The sequence below is a fragment of the Propithecus coquereli genome, unplaced genomic scaffold, assembly GCF_000956105.1.
Source record: "Propithecus coquereli isolate 6110/MARCELLA unplaced genomic scaffold, Pcoq_1.0 Scaffold2, whole genome shotgun sequence".
NCBI classification, from domain to species: domain Eukaryota; kingdom Metazoa; phylum Chordata; class Mammalia; order Primates; family Indriidae; genus Propithecus; species Propithecus coquereli.
Window position 1 is genome coordinate 285,647 of NW_012144966.1, and position 23,847 is coordinate 309,493.

A 23,847-nucleotide genomic window follows, 5' to 3' on the forward strand; every position below is an offset into this window, starting at 1 on the left:
ACGTAAATAGAATTAGTTAAAGAATCTGTAGAAGCCTTCTGTAAAAGCCTTTTGAAAATCTGTTAACCTGAGAGGAACTACCTGTTGTTATGTAAATCTGTTACCCCTGACAATTGTTCACTATTTCCTATAAGTTACCATGTAAGACCTCATTGGGGCTTTTGAGACCAACAGAGAGGTCTAAGCCCCCTGAGCTCCCGCTTTGCCTATAATCTTTATAAACTTACAAAACTATATCTTTGTCTCAGTGTATGCTTTTATTTCTTCCCTTTTCCATTTCTCTCTATTATTTTCTTATCCCTTGCAACTCTACCAAAGGGACCCGGTTTTTTGCGGGGAACACTGGCCACGTTCCCTGCAGAAAACTCTAGATTAAACATAATAAAATAAATTTTTTGAGTGCAGGATTTTTTCTTATATTTAGTAATGACAATATGCTCCATTAAGAGAATTATAGAATATACAGTTTCCATAAATTTCATTGAAACAGAAACACAGAAGCCTTCTCAGAGGACAAGTGTGTCAGGAACTATATGTATTTTTTTTTTTTTGAGAGACAACATCTTACTATGTTGCCCAAAGTAACATAGCCTTGAACTCTTGAGCTCAAGCAATCCTCCCACCTCAGCCTCCCCTGAGTAGCTGTGACTATAGGTCAGGAACTGTATTTTGAGACATAATGCTGAAACTTCCCTGGAAGGTCATCTTACCTCATAAGATAGTCACTAAAACTAATAATAAAGCTTAAGTCTTGGCTGGGCGTAGTGGCTCATGTCTGTAATCCTAACACTCTGGGAGGTCAAGGCAGGTGGATTGCTCGAGGTCAGGAGTTCAAGACCAGCCTGAGAAAGAGCAAGACCTTCATCTCTAGTAAAAATAGAAAAAATTGGCAGGGCGTGGTGGTACGTGCCTGTAATCTCAGCTACTGAAGAGGCTGAGGCAGGAGATCACTTGAGCCCAGGAGTTTGAGGTTGCTGTGAGCTGTGATGAGGACATAGTAGCTAGCCTGGGTGACAGAGCAAGACTCTGACTCAAAAAAAAAAAAAAAAGGCTTAAGTCTTTCCCATTCCAAGGAAAATGTTCACTGTTAAGGAAACTCAAAGCCCAATTAAAAAAAAGGCATATAGAGGGAATATTATCTAAGGCAATGGTTTTCAAATTATATTCCATGGAGTTGCTTCTGAGACAACTGTTGGAGAGTGTATGGTGGACTGATTCTAACGTAGTGCCCTATAATCTTCACCTCATGGTCTTCATGTCTTTTGAGGACCTATGACTTGCTCCTAACCAAGGTGGCAGGATGGCAAGGTGATGGGATGTTACTCCCATGATATTGCTAAGTTTTCTAAGATTCTGCCTTGCTAGTCAGGGGCCTTGCTAGTCAGCATGCTCTAGACACATTCTTTCCTGACTTGGTGAGTAAGAAGCTATGGTTTAAAGTCCATGTGACAAAGAACTGCAGGCACCCTCTAGGAACTGTGGGCAACCTGTAGGAATTGCAACCAGCCTCTAGGAGCTGTGCGGGAACTGAGGGCAGCTTCCAGTCACAAGGAAATGAATTTTGCCAACAGTCTTACTGAACTTGGAATCAAATTCTTCCACCATCAAGTGTACAGATAAAAATGTAGCCCAACCAATACCTTAATTGTAGATGTGTCCAACCACGCGAAGACTACTGACCAACAGAAACTGTGATATAGTAAATGTGTATTGTTTTAAGCCACTAAGTGTGGTAATCTGCTCTTAATTCATTGCCAGCTCTGAAAGTAGCAGATTTTTAAGGATAGGGACCAAACCATAAAAGTCAGTAGATCTAAAGGGCCAATATGCTTAGACCAAGTCTCAAGTTCCAATACAAAAGCAAGGCTAGCTAAAGTACAATAGTATTTGAAAGAGAAAAATAAAACATTATCCATAATTAGCTTATTTTTTAAAAAATCTTGCTCCTTTGGTATTTCCAAGGTATTCTTTAATAACATGTAATTGACTAAATGATTGCATATATTACATATATTAAAATTAATCTTAATAATTACACAGTGTGAAGGTGTTCTAGGTTCTATGGATATACTATAAATAAGAACTCAAGAAACTCACATTCTAGAAAGGTAAAGTATATAGCGTGTGTATGTATATGTGTGTGTGTATATATGTATATAGCATAGCATAGTATTACATAATATATATCCATGCTATCCTGTTTCGTTACATCTAAGTTGCTATCAATTGTGACATGTACCATCATTTTATGTATCACTAGGAAGGAAGAAATGCTGTCATTAAATGATTAAATGACAAGCATTTGATGGTGAGAAGTATGCCTTCCAAAAATGAAACTATGAAAAAATTTGCTTCTTAGAATAAAAAAATTATGGCATTTCATGAAAGGAATATTAACGAATCAGAAAGGGGAAGAGATTAATAGGAAATGCTTCAAAACAGAGGTGATGTTTAAACCGCACCTTGAAGAATTCAGTAAGATTTTTATGAAGAGGAAAACAAGTACAATCCTTATGGAGAAAAGAGAATCTATCAAACTATGGCTGCTATATGAATACAGCTGTACAAAAATATTTTTTTTTCTTTATAGCCTTATTCTATAAGCATCTTCCTATTTTAAAAATTTTTTGTTTTACTTTTTACACTTTTTTGTTAAATTTAAAACACAAACACACACATTAGCCTAGGTCTACACAGAATCAGGATCATCAATATCACTGTCTTCCACCTCCATATTTTGTCTCACTGGAAAGTCTTCAGGGACAACAACTCACAAGGAGCTGTCAGCTCCTATGATAACAATGCCTTCTTCTGGAATGCCTCCTGGAGGACCTGCCTGAGGCTGTTTTACAGTTAGCTATTTTTTTATAAGTAGAAGAAGTACACTCTAAAATAGCAATAAAAAGTATAGTAAATACATAAACCAGTAACAAAGTCATTTATAATCATTACCAAGTATTACGTACAGTACATAATTGAATGTGCGATACTTTTATAAGACTGACCCACAGTTAGGTTTGTTTACACCAGCATCACCACAAACACTTGAATAATGCATTATGCTATGATGTTATACAATAACTATGACATCACTAGGTGACAGGAATTTTTCAGCTCCATTATAATCTTATAGGACTACCATAGTATATATGGCCCATTGTTGATTAAAACCTTGTTATATGGCGCATGACTGTACTTAAATGAGAAGGAAAGGAGAGGAGTAAAACTACTACAAAAAATTACAAACAGCCTATATCATTAGGGAAGGAATATGACCTGAGTGTGACTTATGTATCACACTGTAAAAAATATTTGGGAATTGTTGGTCTTTATTATCAATTCACATAACTAATTTCATCAAATGTGAAACAACTTTGTTCTAGGTATCACCAAAAGAGAAAAATCAAATACTGCCCATTATAACTGAAAGATGCCATTAATTATAGGACTTACCCTAATTTCAGAAATGATAAAACAGGAAAAATGTGTCTTAGATTTGATAAAATACTGTACTTTGTTCATGGGAGTCACTCAAGGAGAATTAGGAATCAGAAGACAAGAAATCAGAATCTACCTTGTCCATGAACTGGCTTATAACCTTAAGCCAATCATTTTATGAAGTAAATCATTTTGCAAAGATTCCACCCTTCTATTACAATGTGATTAATAATAAATGGCTGATTGAATACCTACACATTATAACCTACTATGAAATCATTATCACCCTAGAGTAATAATCTTGAATTGAGGCCCATAAAATAATAATGGCATTTATTGACTGCTTACTTACTCTGTGCTATGGAATAGGATAAACATTAGGGTAGACTGTGTTTTCCAAAGACAGCTATACCATTACATACCCCATTCCACATGCTCTACTTATAATGTTAAAATGACACTGAAAGGTGGGTGTCTATATTGAACCTTGGAAGATTTTGAACCAATAAAATTCAGAAAGTAACACTGTTTTGTCTTCCGAGGCTATGTTTAAAAGGACAGCGTAGTTTCTTCTTGACTCTATCAGGACATGTGTCTTAAGAGATATGAACCAATATATAAGAAATCTGTTTCTCTGAAATTGCTATGCTACAGAAATCACATGGAGAGGAGGTGGGGAGAGATACCTGATCCACAGATACCATGAGGATATTAAACATTTTAATAAATAAAGCAAATAAAGTTGTTATTTAACATAAAATATAGTTTTATGACACTAAGTTTTGGGGATAATTTGTAGTAACTAGAATATACACTCTACATGATTATCTTATTTAACTACGACAAAAACCATTTGAGCTAGATAATGTATCCATTTTACACATGAAGAAACTGAGAGGTTAAAATAACTTGCCCAGGGTCACATTATTAGGATATAATAGAGCCAGGATTAAAAACCCATGTAGCCTGTCTCCAAAATCCACATTCTTAAATCCTATGCTAAAACTAAATTCTATGCTAAAAATAAACTTTGTGGCATTATTGTCCTACTACATATTTGATCCTATTAAATAACTCAAAGGTCACATAATACAAATAGCCTTTAATTTGTGACATTAAAAGTAATTCTTTTACTAAGTAATTAAGTACTTTGCAATGGATATTAAACAATCTTCAAGAGCCACATAAAATGGCTAAAAATAAAATTAATCCAATATCAGTAAGCAGGAATAACCATTAGGAAATTCATAACTTGGGGGCTGGGCACAGTGGCTCATGCCTATAAACTCAGCTCTTTGGGAGGCAAAGGCAGGATTGTTTGAAACCAGGAGTTCGAAATCAGCCTGGGCAACATAGCAAGACCTCATCTCTATAAAACATTTTTTAAGAAAAATTAGCCAGGTGCAGTGGCACAGGCCTGTAGTCCTGGCTACTTAGGAGGCTGAGGCAGGAGGATCGCTTGAGCCCAGGAGTTCAAAGTTACACTGAGACACTATTACGCCACTGCACTCCAGCCTGGGTGACAGAGATCCTCCTTAAAAAAAAATTCATCACTTGGGTTTTAATAAATAGTCCTCTAAGCAATTTGAATATATTAATTTAATCTGAACTGAGCTAACCTGAAAATCTTATAATCAGGAGTAGGTCCATGAGAATGTGTTTTCAAATTAGTAAAAAAGTCTACTAATTTATTATTATCAAGTTGCATTCATATACAGTTCTAATTTCTTTTCCTTAATAGTTCTTTCATTTGTTTTAATTAGTATTAGTTAATGCATTCTGAGCTTTATAACCAAAGTAAAAGAATTTTCTTAAGCTAAGATATAACTGACATACATCGTACAATGTTAGAGCAGAAAGAAATTTAATACCTGCTCTTGACTGTTGAAAAAATTAAAAAAAGAAATTTAAAAATATTTTTTCATTCATTCAACTCATTGTTATATACATTCATCCATTTATTCTAAAAATATTTGTTGATAGCCTACCATGTGCCAGGTTTCAGGCTAATTGCTGGGATAAAACAGAGAAGGAGAGAAACAAGATTCCCCACCTTCAAGGAAGTTATATGTAATAGAAAAGGATAATTAAGAAGCTTATTCCCTATAATGTCCTAACTTAAATAATTCTTCTAACATACTGAGACTTACAATCCATAGAACCTATCCCCATTTTTGTTTTTTGGGTTTTTTGGGGGGTTTTTTGCTTTTCCTCACCTCTTTTAAGTTTTCCTTATTTCTTTTTATACACAGTTTAAATTCCATGATCCATCATTAAAATCGCACACTTATAAATATTTTTAATTCCTTTGCCTTTTGTCCTTTCTTGGTATTCACTTGGCAAAACCCAAATAATGGCTAAATTGAGTTTGCCATCTACTCAATGTTTTCCCCAGGTAGCCGAATGTTTCTAGAGAAAAACATAAACCACACTAACTGGTCTCCATTAAAATTTATAATTATCAATCCCAAATCAGCTCTTATTATAGCTCTTCACTACAATTGCTACATTTCATGAGTTCATTATCTCCCCCACTCACCAAGATAAGCATTTAATATTTTCTCTATCCATAGAACTCATAAAGATAGAGTAGACTGGTGGTTACCAGAGGCTGGGAAGGGGAGCAGAGAGGAATGAATGAAGGGAAAAAAAAGAATATGACTATATTTATTACCACTGAACTGTACACTTGATAATGGTAAACATGATAGATTATATATGTATATTTTACCACAATAAAAAATAAATGCTAAAAAACTTCCTAGTCTCACAGAACATTCATTTATTTTAAAAATAGTAACATTGCTTATTACATTAGAGAGCTAAGTATATATCAGACACCACTGTAGATGCTTCAATATGTTATTTAATCCTTACTATAAGCTTATCATAAAAGTACTACTATCCCCATTTTACAGATGAGAAAAGTAAATATTACAAAGACAAAGAAAGTGACCAAAATCACAGAGCTAGTAAATATCTGAACATACATTAAAAACCAGACCTATTTACCTTTACCTTTAAATTGTCTTATCATTGACAGCAAAAACTAAATGGGTAATTTTATTTCATGAAATAAATTATATTGCTTAAAAAGTGAAGCAAGGTAACTTAAATTCTGAAGAAAATAAATAGCCAGCAGGAAAAAAAGCAAAATGAATTATAACAAAGTTAAATTTTTAAAAGTTAAACTTTTTTTAGTTAAAAGTTTTTAAAACTTAAAGTATTAATGACAATTTACTCATCTTTAGAAAATAACATTAACCGATCTCAAGATAATTTAAAATGAACAATGGGTACTAAACTATAAACCAGGGGCCAGCAAACTTTTCCTCTAAAGAGGCAGACAGTAAATATTTTAGGCTGTGTGGCAAAGAGCAAAATCAAGGATATTTATGTAGGTCTTAAATAACAACAGTGAAGACAATTTTCCACAATTTTTATTGATGAAATTTAAACTATAAAAATAATAATTGAGTATAATTTTTCAAAACACAGGCCTATACATTTTTGGGGATAACATTTCATTTAATTGGTGTTCAGATTTAATGTTTCCTATCATCAAAATTAGTTGTAAATGTTAATCTGTTGATGCTGATCTGTAAAAAGATGTATTTCATCTTCAAAAATTGTCTGCATATAGATAGGTACTGGAAAACACTGACATCAATTGACAAGCATATGATCCTAATTGAACATATTCATTATTTGTAAGACATTTATAGATTTTTACTAGATTCTTCTTTCTTATTATATAGCAGATTAGTTATTTCTTGTTGAAGGTTAGGTGGAAGGTACTCAACTTTACAGTTAAATGGATTTTGAATATGGAAAGTTTCTTTGCATTCACCCTGGGGTCCAATAAACACTGCTAGAACTATAATTTGAGCTTAGAAAATATTTCTATTACAAATTTCTGTAGTAACAGAGATGTTGGTTTTTTATTTTACCTTTTGACACCAAGAAAAGTAAATAAAGCAACTTGACATTATTTATGATTCAAACAACATTAGTGGTTGAAATAACTTTACCACAGTATAACTTTCTCTTATAACCATTGTTCTTTGTCTTATAATTTTAGGTTAAATTCATTGGGAAAAATAATAAAATCTAGAGCAAAAGCTAATTGTGAAAGCCTTTCATTGTTTAATAATAGCAGTTGAGGAAAGTTCTCATTCAGGAAACTTTCAATATCAATCCCGGGCTTGAAAAAAATGGAATTAAACTCTAACACTGCACTAAAACGACAAACTGCTGTGGAGGGGAAAATCAGGATATTCAGCTTCTATTTCTCACAAAAATTCACAAAAATTGATAAAAATTAAGTGCACAAGAGCAAATAAAGCTCACCATTGATACTACTGCTTCAACAACACATGACAGATTCAAATATTTCCTGCTAAGTACCTGCTGGTAAATAATGCACTGAATAACTACAGGTTTTTAACATCTCGTGCTTTAGATATTTGCCAAATAAACCTTACATCTACTGACTCACTCATGGCCAAGAAAAATTACTTGAAATCATTTGCCTTATTTTTTTAATTAACCAACATCCTTAAATCTTTAAGCAGCTGTCTCACTAAAAGCCTCGTAGTCTTAAACAAGTATATTTTCCCTGGGCATATTACTTCAGCTGCTGCATTCAAAAATGATTTAATTAACTCACTATTAATAAATGGCTTTCTTGGCTTGCTAATAAATGAGCTACTTGGAAACTTACTTTAGTTTTAGTCTCATTTTCACTTTTTATTTTTGTGAAGAAATTCTGCTATGATAATACTCCAGTTTAAATTTTCAAGTTTTCTGACCTTTGCTTTCCTGTGAGTTGGTAATAGTAATGTGTGTATAGTGTCATTGTACAATAAGCACAATGCTTTGCCACTGAATTTGATAACAAAGTTATCCACACTCCATAATGCCTTAAAAGCATGACATTCAAAGTCTACTTTCCTTATCCTTTCTTAGCATGACATGATGATGGGGATCAGCAAGTAATAAAAAATAAATAAAATGGTGCAGTATGGCGGTGTGCATGGCACTCAAAATACTGTGGAGTTACAAACGTGTCACTATAATTTGTACCGTGCTGAGCAGCACTGCAAGGCAATGAGAGCGCCACATGTGGTCTGTCTCAACTACTCAACTTTGTTGTAGTACAGAAGCAGCAGCAAGCAAAACATAAATGAATGGGTATGGCTGTGTTTAAAACTTTGTTTGTAGACACTAAAATTTTAATTTCATATAATTTTCATGTCACAAAATATTTTTTAGGTTTTTTTCAACTATTTAAAAATTTAAAAAACATCCCCAGCTAAAAAAACAAAAGGCATACAGATACAGGTGGTAGAGTGAATTAGACCCCCCATGCCACAGTTTAACAATCCCTGCTCTAAACTGTGTATTATCTGATCATTCTCTCAACTGGAAATTCCTAATAAATGGACAATATCCCGCATGCAGTAAAATTACACTGTATATCCTAAATGCTGAGGCTTATATAAGAAGTCAGACTCTCCTGCTGCTAAACAAACTCTAGAAACCTTACACTTACCTAACATACCTAGCACAGGCTAACACAAATGAAAGCCTATTCTAGGTACAATTTTCTTAGAAGACTCAGCTAAAATACATGCAGTGAAATTTACAGCCCAAGTTCTTACTCCTGGACTACAAAGCTGAAATTCTAGGGCAAAAGAAAATGTTACCTTATTTCATGTTTCATACTCTCTAGTACCATAGATTATCGATATTTGATATATTTTAGTTGAAAGAAATAAAGGATGAATAAATAAATGAATGAATGAATGTATCTACTGTACATTTCTTGAAATACTGAATTAGGCTTAGACCCAACTTGTCTGCTATTTCAATCCTTTTTCAACTCAAATACAAATGGCTAATACAGCATTTGTAACACCATCCGGGCATTTGCTCTGATATGCCTCTTATCAATTAATAATAATATGTTCTTCATCAAATTATATCTTTTCTGTCCTTTGAAAAAATTTCATCATCAAATTTTTAAAGCTGTACTCAATCAGTATCAAAATCTAAGCCTTGTCTACTGAATTCTAATCCAATATAACAGACTTCATTTTAAGTTAAAAATTAACATTTTCTATAATCCAAACTTGTTTCAACAACTAGTCTATAATTTAATTTTGCTTTTAATTTTCCATTCATTTATCTAAGAACCCTCTCATATATCTCCCACACACTGAAATCTGTAAGGTTGTTTTTCATGGTACCTACTTGGGTACTAAGTTTTCTATTAAAAACAGTCCTTTTCCTGTAGGCAAATGCTTTATTTGGTATTTCATCCATAATTAATAAGGCAATATTTATGCAAAAGGATGGAATTACTATCATAAAAATTTTAAATGCTGCAACTTTTTTTTTACAAAGCCAAAACTTCTCCTTTATTCCCATTTGTAAATTTATCTTCTGGTTATGCATTGCACAAATGAACTTTGAGTTTAGCCTATTAATCTGCTTATATTTATGTTATGTAATTTGAAGTCTCAAATTAGAGTCATAATATGTATTTGCAACTTGATTTCTCATGAATTGAAAGTATGCTATTTTTATAAAAGATATGATGAAATAATTTCATAATGTTGCCTAATATAGCAACAGAGTAATTAATTATATCCATGTAACTTTGATGTGATTGAGTTCTTTTTATTCAAGAGTGAAGTTTTAAAACTCATGTTACAATTGAAACAGTTATTTAGCATAAAATTATTTTACCAACAGATGGAGTGAATATACAAGATAGTAAACATTCTTTTACATTTACGAAATTTTACTTGTGAAAGTCTTAGTAATAAAATAGCTACCTAAATATTTTAAAATGTTCTCATTATGATTTATCCTAAAAATTTTTGAATCCACTTGGTCTACAATTCCTTACATGTTTAATTGGTCTCAAATACCATAAATTAATATTTCTCTCCAATTGCTAATATATATTATCTATCACTTTATAGCCTATTTTCTTTACAAACAAAACATATACAGTAAATTCATTACTTAGAAATTATAATAAATGTGAGATTATGTAAGGTGATAAATTTCACTATTGATACTGACAACTAAACTCAGACAAAATATAAAGCTGACATCTTTAGGGTTTGTTTTTAATACCTTAAGAGTCATGCTTCTACCTGGAGTGTGTGCAGTATATCTATTTTTCTTCCTAAGCTAGATTTTTTCTGCAAATTGCCTCAACCCCACCTCCATTCACCCTCCTCTGCAAAATAAGTAAAGTTGTGTTGTGCTACTTTCAAGAGTCTAATATTATAATTGAATCAAATATTTCACATTTTATAGCTGGAAGACTCCCATATGCATGTATTCTTGCATTTCCTAGCCCAATCTCTACTCAAGATTTTAAAGAGAAACAAAAAACACCTGCAACAACCTAGTAAAATCCCTCAGATTAAGCGCTGGAACACAAAGGAAGTTAAAACTCTCTCTCCACAATAAATAGCTTAAAAAAGATCAAACCGGTTATCTTTTGTGCAGTGGAGCAAATAGTTGACAACATGACTATGTAATTAAAGTTTAAAAAGTTGCATTATAATATTAAGATTAAAATTTATCTAATAAGGAAAGTATAGCATCTACAATATATCAATTAGCCACTGAACATAATTCCTCCAGGTCTAACTTGATTTTTTTCAACTGTACATGCACTTTCCCTAAGCCTATTTGTTGAATAATTTATTTCTTCCCCCTTGTATTGTAGTGCATTTTATATTTTTATCATTTATTAGTTTTATATAGAATATTACAATTCTAGGCCGGGCGTGGTGGCTCACGCCTGTACTCCTAGCATTCTGGGAGGCGGAGGCAGGAGGATTGCTTACGCTCAGGAGTTTGAGACCAGCCTGAGCAAGAGCAAGACTCCCGTCTCTACTAACGACAGAAAAAATTAGCTGGGTGTGGTGGTGGGCGCCTGCAGTTCCAGCTACTCCAGAGGCTGAAGCAGGAGGATCAGGAGGATCCCTTGAGCCCAGGAGTTTGAAGTTGCAGTGAGTTACCATAATGCCACTGCACTCTACCCGGGGTGACAGAGAGATACTCTGTCTGAAAAAAAAAAAAAATTTCTACTGATATATTTGTCAAATTTTCTATCATTACCACATTATCAATCATTGCCATTTCACCAATATCTGGTTAAGTGAGTTCTCCCTCACTACTACTGGCTATTATCACCAGTGTTTTTTCTTCCAGATTAAGTTCAGAAATAAGATACTCCAAGATTCCAGTTGAGATTATGTCTACAATGTTATTAACCCCAAGAAAGTATGTGGAAAGAACATGTATCTTTGTGGTATTTAGCCTTCCTAAAATTAGGAACATGAAATGAACCACCACTCACATCTTCCTTTATGTTACGTAGTAAAATTTTGTAGCTCTTCCTGTAGGCTTCCTCATTTCTTGTTAGTTGTTTTTAAATCATATTTTCTATATTTAGTTCAGAATGGGAACCACTCTTAATTTATATTTCCTAACTAATTATTTTGGTATAGTATAAAATGATTCTATAGTAATTTCATACCTAGCTGCCTTCTTGAATTCCCTTAATGATTCCTGCTGATTCTTATAAACAAGAAATGGACTATTCAACAAATGGTATAAGAAAATGGAAGGGAGGGTGTTGGCAAGATACTTACCAATCTGGTGTATTTTGTCATACACCAAAATAAATTCCAGAAAGATTAAAAAGTTAATGGTTAAAAAAGTAAATAATAAAAATGAGAATATATAAAGTCAAATATTTAACTGGGGATGAATAAAGAATTTTTAAGGATGAAAGTAATTTTAAAAAATTACCAAAGATACAAAGGTATACCTATATTAAAATCAGTATTTCCAAATAATCAAAGAAAATTAGTAGATAAACATCAAAATGAGAAATAGATTTGGCAGAAGTAACAGTTAAATGGGGTAAAATCCTAAATACATAGAAAGTTCTTACAAATCAATAAGAGGAAAAACTAATACCCATAGGAAGCTAGGCAGAAGGAATAAAAGGAATGAACAGATAATTCATAGAAGGTATCAAATGCCAATAAACATAAAAACATTCAATTTCACAATCAAATTAAGATTAAAATGACAAAGATAGCATTTTTATGGACTATTCAATTGGCAAAGAGTTAGTGTATTGAGATCAAAAGCTCAGGTACATATGACAGTAATAAAGCATGTTACAACCTTTCTGGGAAGCAAGTGCGTAATCTGAATTAAAGTTTAAAAGAATCCAAAGTACAAATATATATTTCTGAAATACTCAGAGGTGTAAGCAAAAGTTGTGTATAAAGATAACCATTATAATATTATTTACATTAGCAACTGGAAGCAACCACAATGCCCCAAATAGCGAAGTATTTAGTTTTTAGTGTATTCTTAAGGTAGAACATTAGTGCAGCTATTTAAAACATATTTCTAAAGAACATCTAAGGGCTTGGGAAAAAAGCTGATGATATGATATTAATTGAAAAAATCAGGATACAAAATTATAAATGGTATGATACCAATTTTATAAATCTGTAAACTATACATACATAGGAAAAAAGAAAGAAAAGATAAGAGCAGGTTAACAATGGTTATATTTGGGTGAAAGGAATATGGATAGCTTGCTTATATTTCATTCTTCACACTTTAAGAAATTTTTCAGATGTTCTATAGTGAACATATTATTTTTATAAGGAGATACGAAAAACAAAAGTTATTTTTAAAACTATAGCTAATAGATATTTTTAAAATATGCTCTTAAATGATGCAGGAAAGCATTCCAAAACAAAGTAATTCTAAAAAATCAGGCCGGGCATGGTGGCGCATGCCTGTAGTCCCAGCTACTCGGGAGGCTGAGGCAGGAGGATTGCTTAAGCCCACGAGTTTGAGGTTGCTGTGAGCTAGGATGACGCCACAGCACTCTAGCCCGGGCAACACAGTGAGACTCTATTTCAAAAAAAAAAAATCAATAGACTTTTCTTATACATGAACAACAGAAGATACTTTTTCATAAGTTGAAATTTTCTTCACATGACCAACATGACTAAAGATTTTAAAAATAAAGGTAGCACTATCTATTAAACGTTTACTCACAAATACAACCTGAAAAAAAGAAAAACAAAAAAACCTTAACTAATCAATAACAGCAACATGGGTGATTAAAAAGCTTACCTTTTTCACTTACACTCTCACTTTCAATCTCAACATCATCACAACTTGTATACTCAGGTGTGGAAGCCAATTCCTCCTCTGAACTGCTCAATGAAACCTGGCGCATTTTACCTCCTTTCTTTGATTTATGAGGCTTTGGTGGTGGAGGTCTCACTGACTCTGACTGGTCTGAACTGAGAGAATCATTCCTTAACATCGTTTCCATTTTTTCTCGTTTCGTTTTCCTTACAGCAGAGCTAGGATCTAAGTGGTGTTGTTTCCTTAGTGAGTCAGTACGCCTCATGTCTGCTCTGTCAATGGGTATTGGACTCCTCCGGGGGGTAGGAGGACTATGGTTTGTGGTCCTTTGTGCGTAAGGACTTGGTCCCTGAGCCTCTCGAGTTCTTTCCATTGAATAAGATCGCTGATTTTCCATGGCAGCTCTACGTTCAGATATAGATCTTTGCCTCGATGGTCGGTCCATCCTTAGCATAGAAATCCTGGAATCTTCCAGTTCAGCATTTGCCAAAGAAACATCACTATGCCTTCTCTCATGCCGTGCTCGGGACACTTCAGCATGGATACGCATTTGCTCTTCATAGGGTTGTGGCTTGACTGGATAACGAGCCAAATTCGGATCACTTCTGTAGCGTGCCTGGTACTCCTCCTCTCTCCTTTGTCTCTCATATTCATCTCTGCTTTCCACATCCTCATCATCTACAATATATTCTTTGGAATGCCTATGAGTTCTCCTGTTGGAGTCCCTATAACTTAAATGATCAGATTCTTCATAAAACTGAGGTTCACGTTGTGATCGCCTATCAGCATAATCTGATGGAGATCTAGGCATTGCGCTATCCGAAGTAGCATACTGTGAATATTCCTCTCTTTCTTCCTGTTGGTCGTATCTTCTATTCTGATCTCTGGACACTGATGGACTCCTTTTCCTAAGTAAGCAAACGAAAAGAACAATGAGAAGAGAAAAATTTAAACAATTTTACATTTCACTGATTTGCTGACACGTTGATGGACAAATTCAAATAGTTCTTTTGCCTTTTTTTTTCCATGTCATTTTGAAGGTATATAATAATGGTTTTAGTAATATTAATTTTATTCAGTTCGAATAAGTAATTTAAGAGGTACTTTTGTTGTAGTTATTAAATGCCTAAAACAGTACATACGGAATATACTCTAAAATTACATAATCAACATCATATTCTGCTGCTGTAAAATGGCCTTTATTCTAATTTTCTTCCTTGGCTTGTTATACTTGTGCTATCTTCGAACTGTTATTCAGTAGCTTAGAAAAATACCTCCTTCCATTTGCTCTATTCCTGACCCCTCGATAGGAAAGTTATTTGAAAAAGTCATGAAGTCAAACTGACTTGGCTCAAGAGTTGAATACTTTCTGACTGAAACTAAGTGCTGCCTTTTTAAAAATTAGTTTTCATTCATCATCTATCTAAATCACTCCTAGTATTGGTTCATCTAAATCTTTGGTTTATCATTATGTCTCCAACTCTTTTTTACCGATCAAACTTGAGATAAGCACTGTAAATAAATACCAACAATAATTTATTTATTACAAAAATTCTAGAAGTCAGAAAGGGTTGCTATTTTTATTTGATCTTCATTAAGATTAAGGCCAGCTTGATAATATTTTTCTACTCAATCTTCACATCTGACCCCTCATATTTCCTTACAGTCTCAGAAGAAAAAAAATGCTTATTAAGTTCTCAACCTGCCCTTCTAACACTGGTATAACCTAGTGGACCTTGCAATCACTTATAATGCTCTGTTAACAAAACAGTCACACTGTCTTCTTCTCTGGAATGAACTCAGATAAAGTGAACGATTAGTCATGGGAAGCAATAGGATTGGAATACTGAAGACAATAGTAAAGGTTTAAAATAACTGCTATGGGGATTTTGCCCGGACATGAACAAGAGATAATGTAAGAGTGGAGTCAGTTAGAGTTAAAGATGACCAAGATTTGACAGCTTAGTAGTGAATTTCTTAGACTTTATATATATATTGGCAAGGGGCAAAAGTAAGGTGGCCCAACTCAGCAAAATCATCATTCTACTCTAAAGTCTCCCCTGTGTCACTGAATTCCCTTTCCCACATATCTGGAATATAGTCAGCCAATTTCTCAATTAGGGTTCACTAATAAAAACAGAAGTCACCCCAGGTTTTCCCGGTAGGAGGGATTTTAATACAGGAATCAGAAGCTACACAACTGTTGACCAGGTTAGAAGAATGAAGGCCAGGGAAGTTAGTGCTGCTGATCTTAGCCTGTAGAACCAAAGACAAGGTTTCTCAAAATAGAAGTTAAGCTGCTGTGAATCTCAAGAATCTCTGGGAATTTGCCACCAGCTGCCTACAGCATCAAGGTGGCCAATTAACAGGAGCTTGCCCAGGAGCCACTAAGACTTTTACATATGCCTACCTGCCTGCCAACAACTACTGCTTGACAATAAAGGATTCTGTATCTCTTCCACCTTTCCAATCTCACACAAGTGGAAAACCAAGATAGACTCTAACCTGGAATTGTAAAGGGAAAAGTATTGTAGTAAACGAAGGAACTAGTCTGTCCCCTAAATGTTTTATAATTAAGCAAGTAGATGTGTTTTTTTTTTTAGCATTTACACTTATATATAAAACATTTAGGACTTAAATGACAAATTTTTATGTTACAATTGTCACATAAAACCATAGCCTCATACAGTTTAAAATTTACAATCAAAACAGGGCACTCAAATGGTGTATCATACATCATTCATTTTACTTTTGTCATTACTTTTATACATACGACTAAAGAAAAAATACTCTAGTAGTGGTGTATCATTAAAAGAACACTAGAGTTAAGGTATTTGCATTTCTTACTCCTACTTTTGCTATTAACCAGCTATTTGAACCTACATAACTATTTAATTTTGGGGAATCTGTGCTTTAGAATGAGAGGCATAGGTTATACACAACAATTCATATTTTTTTAACAAACACGTATTGAGTAAGAACTAAATACCACATACTACAATATAGACTAGGAATACAGAAATTAACAAGACAATCCTTATTCTTAAGAAGCTGAATGATTCTAAACCCTCTTCAATTTCTTAGGGACTATGATGTTATAATATGTATACCACAACTTCATCAAGTTATTGTGCCTAAATGAAAGCTCAAAGCATTATGGACTTCCAGTAATATATTTAACATCAAACTGGGTATTATAGGATAGAAATACAGGGGGAAAATAAAGGAACACTTCATTCCTACCCTCAGGAATTAACAAGAATTTTTGAAAGTAAAGTAAGTAGAGTATAAATAAAGTGAATATAGTGAGTCTTTATAACAGAAGATTATATTCTATTTCAATGATAAACAAGAATATTTACTTCCTATAATAGAATTCAGTTCCAAAAGAAAGGTTATTAATAATTAGTCCCTAGCAAGCCATCTAAGTGCTTTTTAAAATTCATACCTTAGGAAAATTGAATTCAATATCAAATCCTGCAATCACTTTGTTCTAGAGATTATGAAATTTGCCTGAAGCATGTGAATCATACTGTAGATGCTGATTTGTACTGGATTTAAGTAAAAATAGAATAGTGGTTATAATCTGAAATTGGGATGACTATTGTCACTGTTACTTTACCTGGACTTAGGTTTTTAAAAATACACTTTAAGGTACAGGACCTTATAGTATACTAAAGCTATGCTAGAAAAAAGGCAAGATTTCATTCTAAGAATACTCTTAACAAACAATGAAGAATCTGCTCTTAATTACTCCAAAATATTACAATACTCTGTCAAAATAATTTTTACCAACTATATCAGGAATTATTTCACATATACTCTCCTTTAAAATGTAAAACTTCTGTATTTCTTAGATATTATATTCTTCATAGGAACTGAAGAAAGTCTATGAAAATTCAATTACTGTATCTAGTCTATATTTTCACTACTGGCCATTATAAGCAAGCCTTGTCATTTATTATTATCGGGTAGAAAACATTTAATAGGCAAAAGAATATAATGATAACTATAAACTTCTCTAAAGAATCATAAAGCACTCGATAGTACTTAACCCATCAGTTATAATTCAAAGGAATGGAGCAATGCATCTAGGATTTTGTATTTCACTTAATCCTTCAAAGATCCTGAAAAAGTAAGAGGCAAAAATCTAAATTATGCCTTTCTTTAGAATAAAAGATAGTAATTTAATTTTTACTCCTATGCATCCTATTAATCCCTATTTCTGATATAGCAATACAAGTAAATATTTATTTTCACTTTATATTCACCTAATATCTATTCATCTTACTTCTCTTTATTGAAAGCTAGGCTGTTACAATTCTTTTCTCTTTCACCATATTATACTGCTTTTAACTAGAACCAGTTTATAGAAAATCACATTTTAGACATCCTAAATCTACCTTAATGGGTATCACTTCTATTCATGGCTTACAATTTTTTGTCATATGGACTAACTATTCAATCTGTATCTAAATATTCTAGCTACGTAACACACCTGGTTCTCCATTGTAAATGTTATTCTGACTAGGCATAATAGCTTAAGTAAGAAACCCTACCAATCAGACTCTTTAAAATTCCATGTCCAAAAATTATTCAGACTGAAGAGAAAACCCCATATAAGAAGATTTTTTGCCAATTAAAAGCACTTTCTTAATTTCCCAAAGGTAGTCTCCATTTACATACTGTATATTAATTCATCATGTTCCTACCCTAATTTCCATGTTAATATTATAAACTTTACCATCACATGTGGTTTGTATTACTATACTACCTATATTACTGACCATATATACTATAAAATAATCAAGTATTTGAAAATATAATCCAGTAAACATTTGAAAACATTTATAAGGACATTTATAAGATTACATGGAAACTTGTAATATTCACATATTTTTAACTCAATTGAAGATATATGCAATTTTTAAGACTTATAATGACACAGACTGAAGAACCCGAAGATTACCAATTTCTGTAAATTCGAATTTTATATTATTACGATTAAGCATTACCTATATGAAAATCTCTTACAATCTTTATTAGTAGAGGTCATTAAAAAATTGTCATTTTAAAAATAAAAGGATATAAATGACACTTAAAGAATCGATAATCTGAAAAAATATCTTCATCTTTTTAAAAGCTTTACAAAGCATGGATATTGCCAAATAAACTAACATAATACTTCATTAATACAATTACACAATGCCAACCAAAAAGTTTAAACATAACATTGCAATCAAATTCTAAAATTCTAAGCTGTTCAAATACATTAAATCAAGGATTTAACAGAAGTATACTATCCTGTAAAACATGAAATATATAGGTTCCATTCCTGAAATTCCTACAAAAAGCTTTTAACAAATCAATTTACATTTATCAAAAACCATAAAATAAATAAATCTTTTTATATATCACAATTAATATTTAATATACTTTTATTGTTTTACCTTTTGTTCAACCAATGCACATCTGTCGAGCATGAAGCATCATGTTGACAAAAATACATCAATATTGTGCCAGGCAGTGCTTTCATTTAATCCTTCTAGCCCTGGCAAAATCATAGGAGCCATCCTTAATCAGATGATTTGAAAGTCTCTACTTGTTTACAATCATTTTATTTCAAAACTCAATTACTAAAAAGTTACACATAAAACAACTCTCATTCAAGGATGAGATCATAAAATCCTCTAGTGATGGACCTGTTAAGGAAAAGGTTATTATTTAATGCTGTTACTATGTAGCTGTATATAGCTCCAGGTCAAGTAAGAATGTACCCTGTAAGGAGGATTATGGTACTTAGCTGATTAGTGCCTCACAATACTGAATGCCAAATGCAACCCACATCCAAGGCATTTCTGGGCACTATACTTAAAACTGGCAGATTTAGAAATTTAGAAATCACATTCTCCTACATGAATTACAGTATTTCTAAAATAACAGAGTTCACTGTTTGTTATTGATAATTGTGCTGCTCAGCTTTAACCATGAAATGTATAGTGATGGCTTAACAGGCATATTCTGTAACTTCTTTTCAATTATTCAATGACAAGTTTCTTAATCTTTACTAAAAAGACAATGCTTCCCCAAAGGTTCAGGAAGCAGCAGTTCTGTAGAAATTTAATTAAAAAATAATGTGCTTCATGAACTAAGAAGTTGGTTAGACACTAAGTTTAAAGCAAGCTTTGCTCACTTTATCACTTAACATTTCAATGCCTCCATCTAGTCATTCAACAAAAAGAAAAGAAAAACAAGAGCAACACCACAGATTCCTTCCCATCAAAAGCCAATTCCCTAGATGTTAATATTACATCTCTCAGATTTATATTTAAATGATTATAAATAAACTTACATAAAAATGAGAAAAGGCCAGTGTTTGCAGAGTAGGGAGAGATGTAAAAGTACTGTGCTTTTTGGTTTTATGAATATCAAGTTTAAATGAGGGTCTAGGAATATGTGGTAGCACCATTCAACCATTAGTGCAGTATTCATCTATAGAATTTTCTTCTAGAATTAAATGTAGGTCTTGAAGAGATTGTGGGAGAAGTGGAGACAGAGAAAGTAATTTTTTGCTTTGAGATTCCTAATAAAGACCTGTACATTATTCAAAGAGAACAGCAAGAAAAATTCAAAATAATTCATTTTTCATAGGCATATAAAACCAATAATAAAATTCAACCATTTGGACCCTCACAATTCATATCAAACTGAAAAAAAAAATCCTACAAATTATTTTGATTCTTTCAAGCTGGTAAGTCCAGAAAATTTCAGAAACAACATTGCAATTGATGCTATAATCACAAACCTTCTTTCTCTTTCTTTCTATTCACTTTGACCACATCACTGAGTTCTCTTGGTGGTGTTCTTCCAACTGTAAAGCACACTCTGATGTCAATGTCTTTCTCTACCATTCACCTTGTTTCTAGCTCCTCTTATTGGTCCACCCCAGACTTTTATATCACCTCTAATACCACTACTGTTTTCCCTTCTCTCTCTGCTGATCTTTCTAGGGCTCCAATTTACTTCTCCCTTTCCCTCCATATGTTTATTCTCCTTTTAGGACTATTTTCTCCATTTTTAACTCTTTACTTTTTACAAGTTTTGTTCATTTTCTTTGTAAGTACTTCCCATGCATTCAAATTTAAGAGGATCCAAATTGGAGTCTAAAAAGTTTTCATGAGAATTGTAATTTTAGTATCCATTTACTGAAGAAGTACAAAATAACAAAAGATTCTTTGGATCAGATGTCATTTTAAATTAATTTTTATTTTATTCATGACATCTTTCAACTTACATTTGAAAGATGAGGCCTTAAATATTCAAATCTCTAGAAAATGGTGTGCAAATGATGCTCCCCTATAGTAACCCATTGTGCCACTTCCCTCTCCCCACCATCTCTCCCAAAATTGCCATGTCAAAGATTGGAAACCATTCTATACTGGAAGATAATTTAAACTTATAATAGCTTTATTTCCCTTCTTTAAGGTGTTCCACCTGAGTCTGTGGCAGCCTTAGGCACAAACTTCCATGAGAAAAGATTCATTGGGAACAATACCAAGAAGCACAATGAGCAAGATAGGAGAAATAGAAGAGGAAAAAAGTGTAAGTTAGTCAATAACTACCTTCCATGTTCATCAGTAAAAGTGCTTGTCACCTGGCCGGGCGCGGTGGCTCATGCCTGTAATCCTAGCACTCTGGGAGGCCGAGGCGGGTGGATTGCTCAAGGTCAGGAGGTCGAGACCAGCCTGAGCAAGAGTGAGACCCTGTCTCTACTAAAAATAGAAAGAAATTATTTGGACGACTAAAAATCTATATAGAAAAAATTAGCCGGGCATGGTGGCGCATGTCTGTAGTCCCAGCTACTCGGGAGGCTGAGGCAGTAGGATTGCTTGAGCCCAGGAGTGTGAGGTTGCTGTGAGCTAGGCTGACGCCATGGCACTCACTCGAGCCAGGGCAACAGAGTGAGACTCTGTCTCAAAAAAAAAAGTGATTGTCACCTTTATATTTTTTCAATATTGCAGTTCCTTTATTGAACTCCAATTCCATTTTTCCCTTCTTTTTCTATTTGCTCCAAAGAGACAACTTATAGATTTTTAGGGTAGGGCCTAAAACCAAGTTTATTAGAGAGAGAATTCTCTTCCTATAAAAGGAAACAAACACACCTAGAAGTATATACCAAAGAAAAACAGTTACTTCTTATCTGCAAGCCAAACATGTTATAATTAATTTTCATCTTAGGTATTTCCTTCTTAGGAAAAAAAAATCTTACAGTGTTTTAAAATATGGGAAATATAGATAAGTGGATTTAAGTAGAAGCAGGAGTCTCTCAGTTAATGGCAATTCTTTCCTTCCAGTTGTTCACCCAATTCATGAGGAAATCTTGTTAGATCTACCATCAGAATATACCAGAGTCCAAACACTTCTCACCACCTTCATTGGTACAAACCTGGTGAAGTCACCATAATTTCTTGCGTGAATTCTCACAAAAGTTTCCCAATCTGTCTCCCTGCTTCTACTCTATCCCTCTAAAGCCCAGTCTCAACACAGCTGCAAGAATGTAAGTCAGACTGTGTCACTAAAAAGCTGAAAACCCTCCAGTAACTCCTTATTCTGCTTATGATGAAGACCAAATTCCTTACAAGGTCTATGGGATCTGATGCCTGTTACTCCCTGGTGCCCTCTCCTACTGCTTGCTCCTTGTTCCCTCAGATCCAGCCACACTGGCTTCCTAACCTGCATGCTCTCACCTTAGGACCACTGCTTTAGTAGCTCTCTCTGCCTGGAATGCTGTTCTTCCAAGTAGCAGTAGAGACATCACCTTGGATTCTAGTCATTAGAGATCTTCTTCAAGTCTATCCTCCAATTTCACTGTATAAAAGAGTCCTGCATGATCACTCTATTTCATATTTGAGTCTCCTCTGGTGCCCCTCTGCACTCTCAGTCCCAATCTCCTTTACCTGCTGTACATTTTTATCTTTTTCTTAACACATCACCTTCTAATTATGACTTTTTATTTATGTTTAGTGTTTTTGTCCACATGCAAAATTTAAATTTTACAGGCATGGGATCAGCATTTTGGCCACTTTAGCCCAATGCCTGGCACACAGGCACACAAAAGGTACTCAATAACTATTTACTAAATAAGTAAATAAAGATACATAAGCATGGCATTTTTTAGACTATATTAAAAGTAGAGTTTATTTGCCTAATTACATAGCTATCTATGATATAAACTTAATAGTATTAGCCAAAACTCACAAATATAAATTAACAAATTACCCCAAATACAACTCAGATGTGAATTAGCAAAAGATATGCCTTCAATGCATAAGTTTCAAGAATATCAACCTCTTAATTCTCGCAGCTACTGAATTATTTTGTTGCTTTGTACCAGTGATTTGAGAATTTAGGTGATTTTTTTCCAGAGACGTGGAGAAAACTGCACTGCTTGAGATAGAGACAGGGGAGGAGTTAAAGAAAAATTGTTTCTTGATTGCAGAAAAGAAAGAATCTTTGCAAAACAGAACTACAGCTCTGTCAATTAACCTGTCACTAATCTGCCTAAATCAAATTCTTTTAGAGAATGGCAGTACAAAGAAAGCACTTGCTAAACAAGATTTTGCTTGGAAGAGAATTCGTAATGACCAAATCATATAGTAGTATTTGGAGCACTTAGCTAAACAACAACAACAAAAAATCTTATTTAAATGTGAGAATATTCACTGTACCAGTATTTGTGGTAATAGAATGTTTCTTATATAACTCTTGCATGTTATATAAAGACACACATGGCATGTTATATATCTCCAAACAAAGCTGAAAAAAGTGACACAAATTATTTCTACAAGATCTGCATATTCAGGTCTAACTCAAATAAATTAAAGAAACCCAATTTATCTTTCTGTTAACAGAAAGTTCTCTCTCACACAGGGAAAACAGCACCTAACATCTGCATGTTAGCATAATATGTAGGTTGTTCCTTAGCTATCGATACCAATATTGCATTGCTTCAAATTATACTGCAATCAGCCCCACTGTTTACATATGCAATGTATTTTTCAGAAGATAGATACTCTTATTCCTTAATTCATTAAGACCAGTAAAATACTATAAAGTAGACTCTAGCAGATTGTATTCAAAGGTGGCTGAAATTTATAATTATAGCTGACCCTTGAACAGCATGGGTTTGAA

At 33.4% G+C, this 23,847-nt stretch overlaps 1 protein-coding gene across 1 annotated transcript in view; it reads right to left on the minus strand.

Annotated features, from left to right (window-relative positions):
* The window catches only part of LOC105809674 (regulating synaptic membrane exocytosis protein 2), a gene marked incomplete at its 3' end in the record, with an annotated part of 659,796 nt that overhangs the window by 267,456 nt on the left and 368,493 nt on the right, over positions 1 to 23,847 (minus strand). Inside the window, exon 4 of the mRNA XM_012643523.1 lies at positions 13,639 to 14,564. Within this exon, the coding sequence (XP_012498977.1) occupies positions 13,639 to 14,564 (926 nt within the window). The remainder of the gene's footprint in view (positions 1 to 13,638; positions 14,565 to 23,847) is intronic.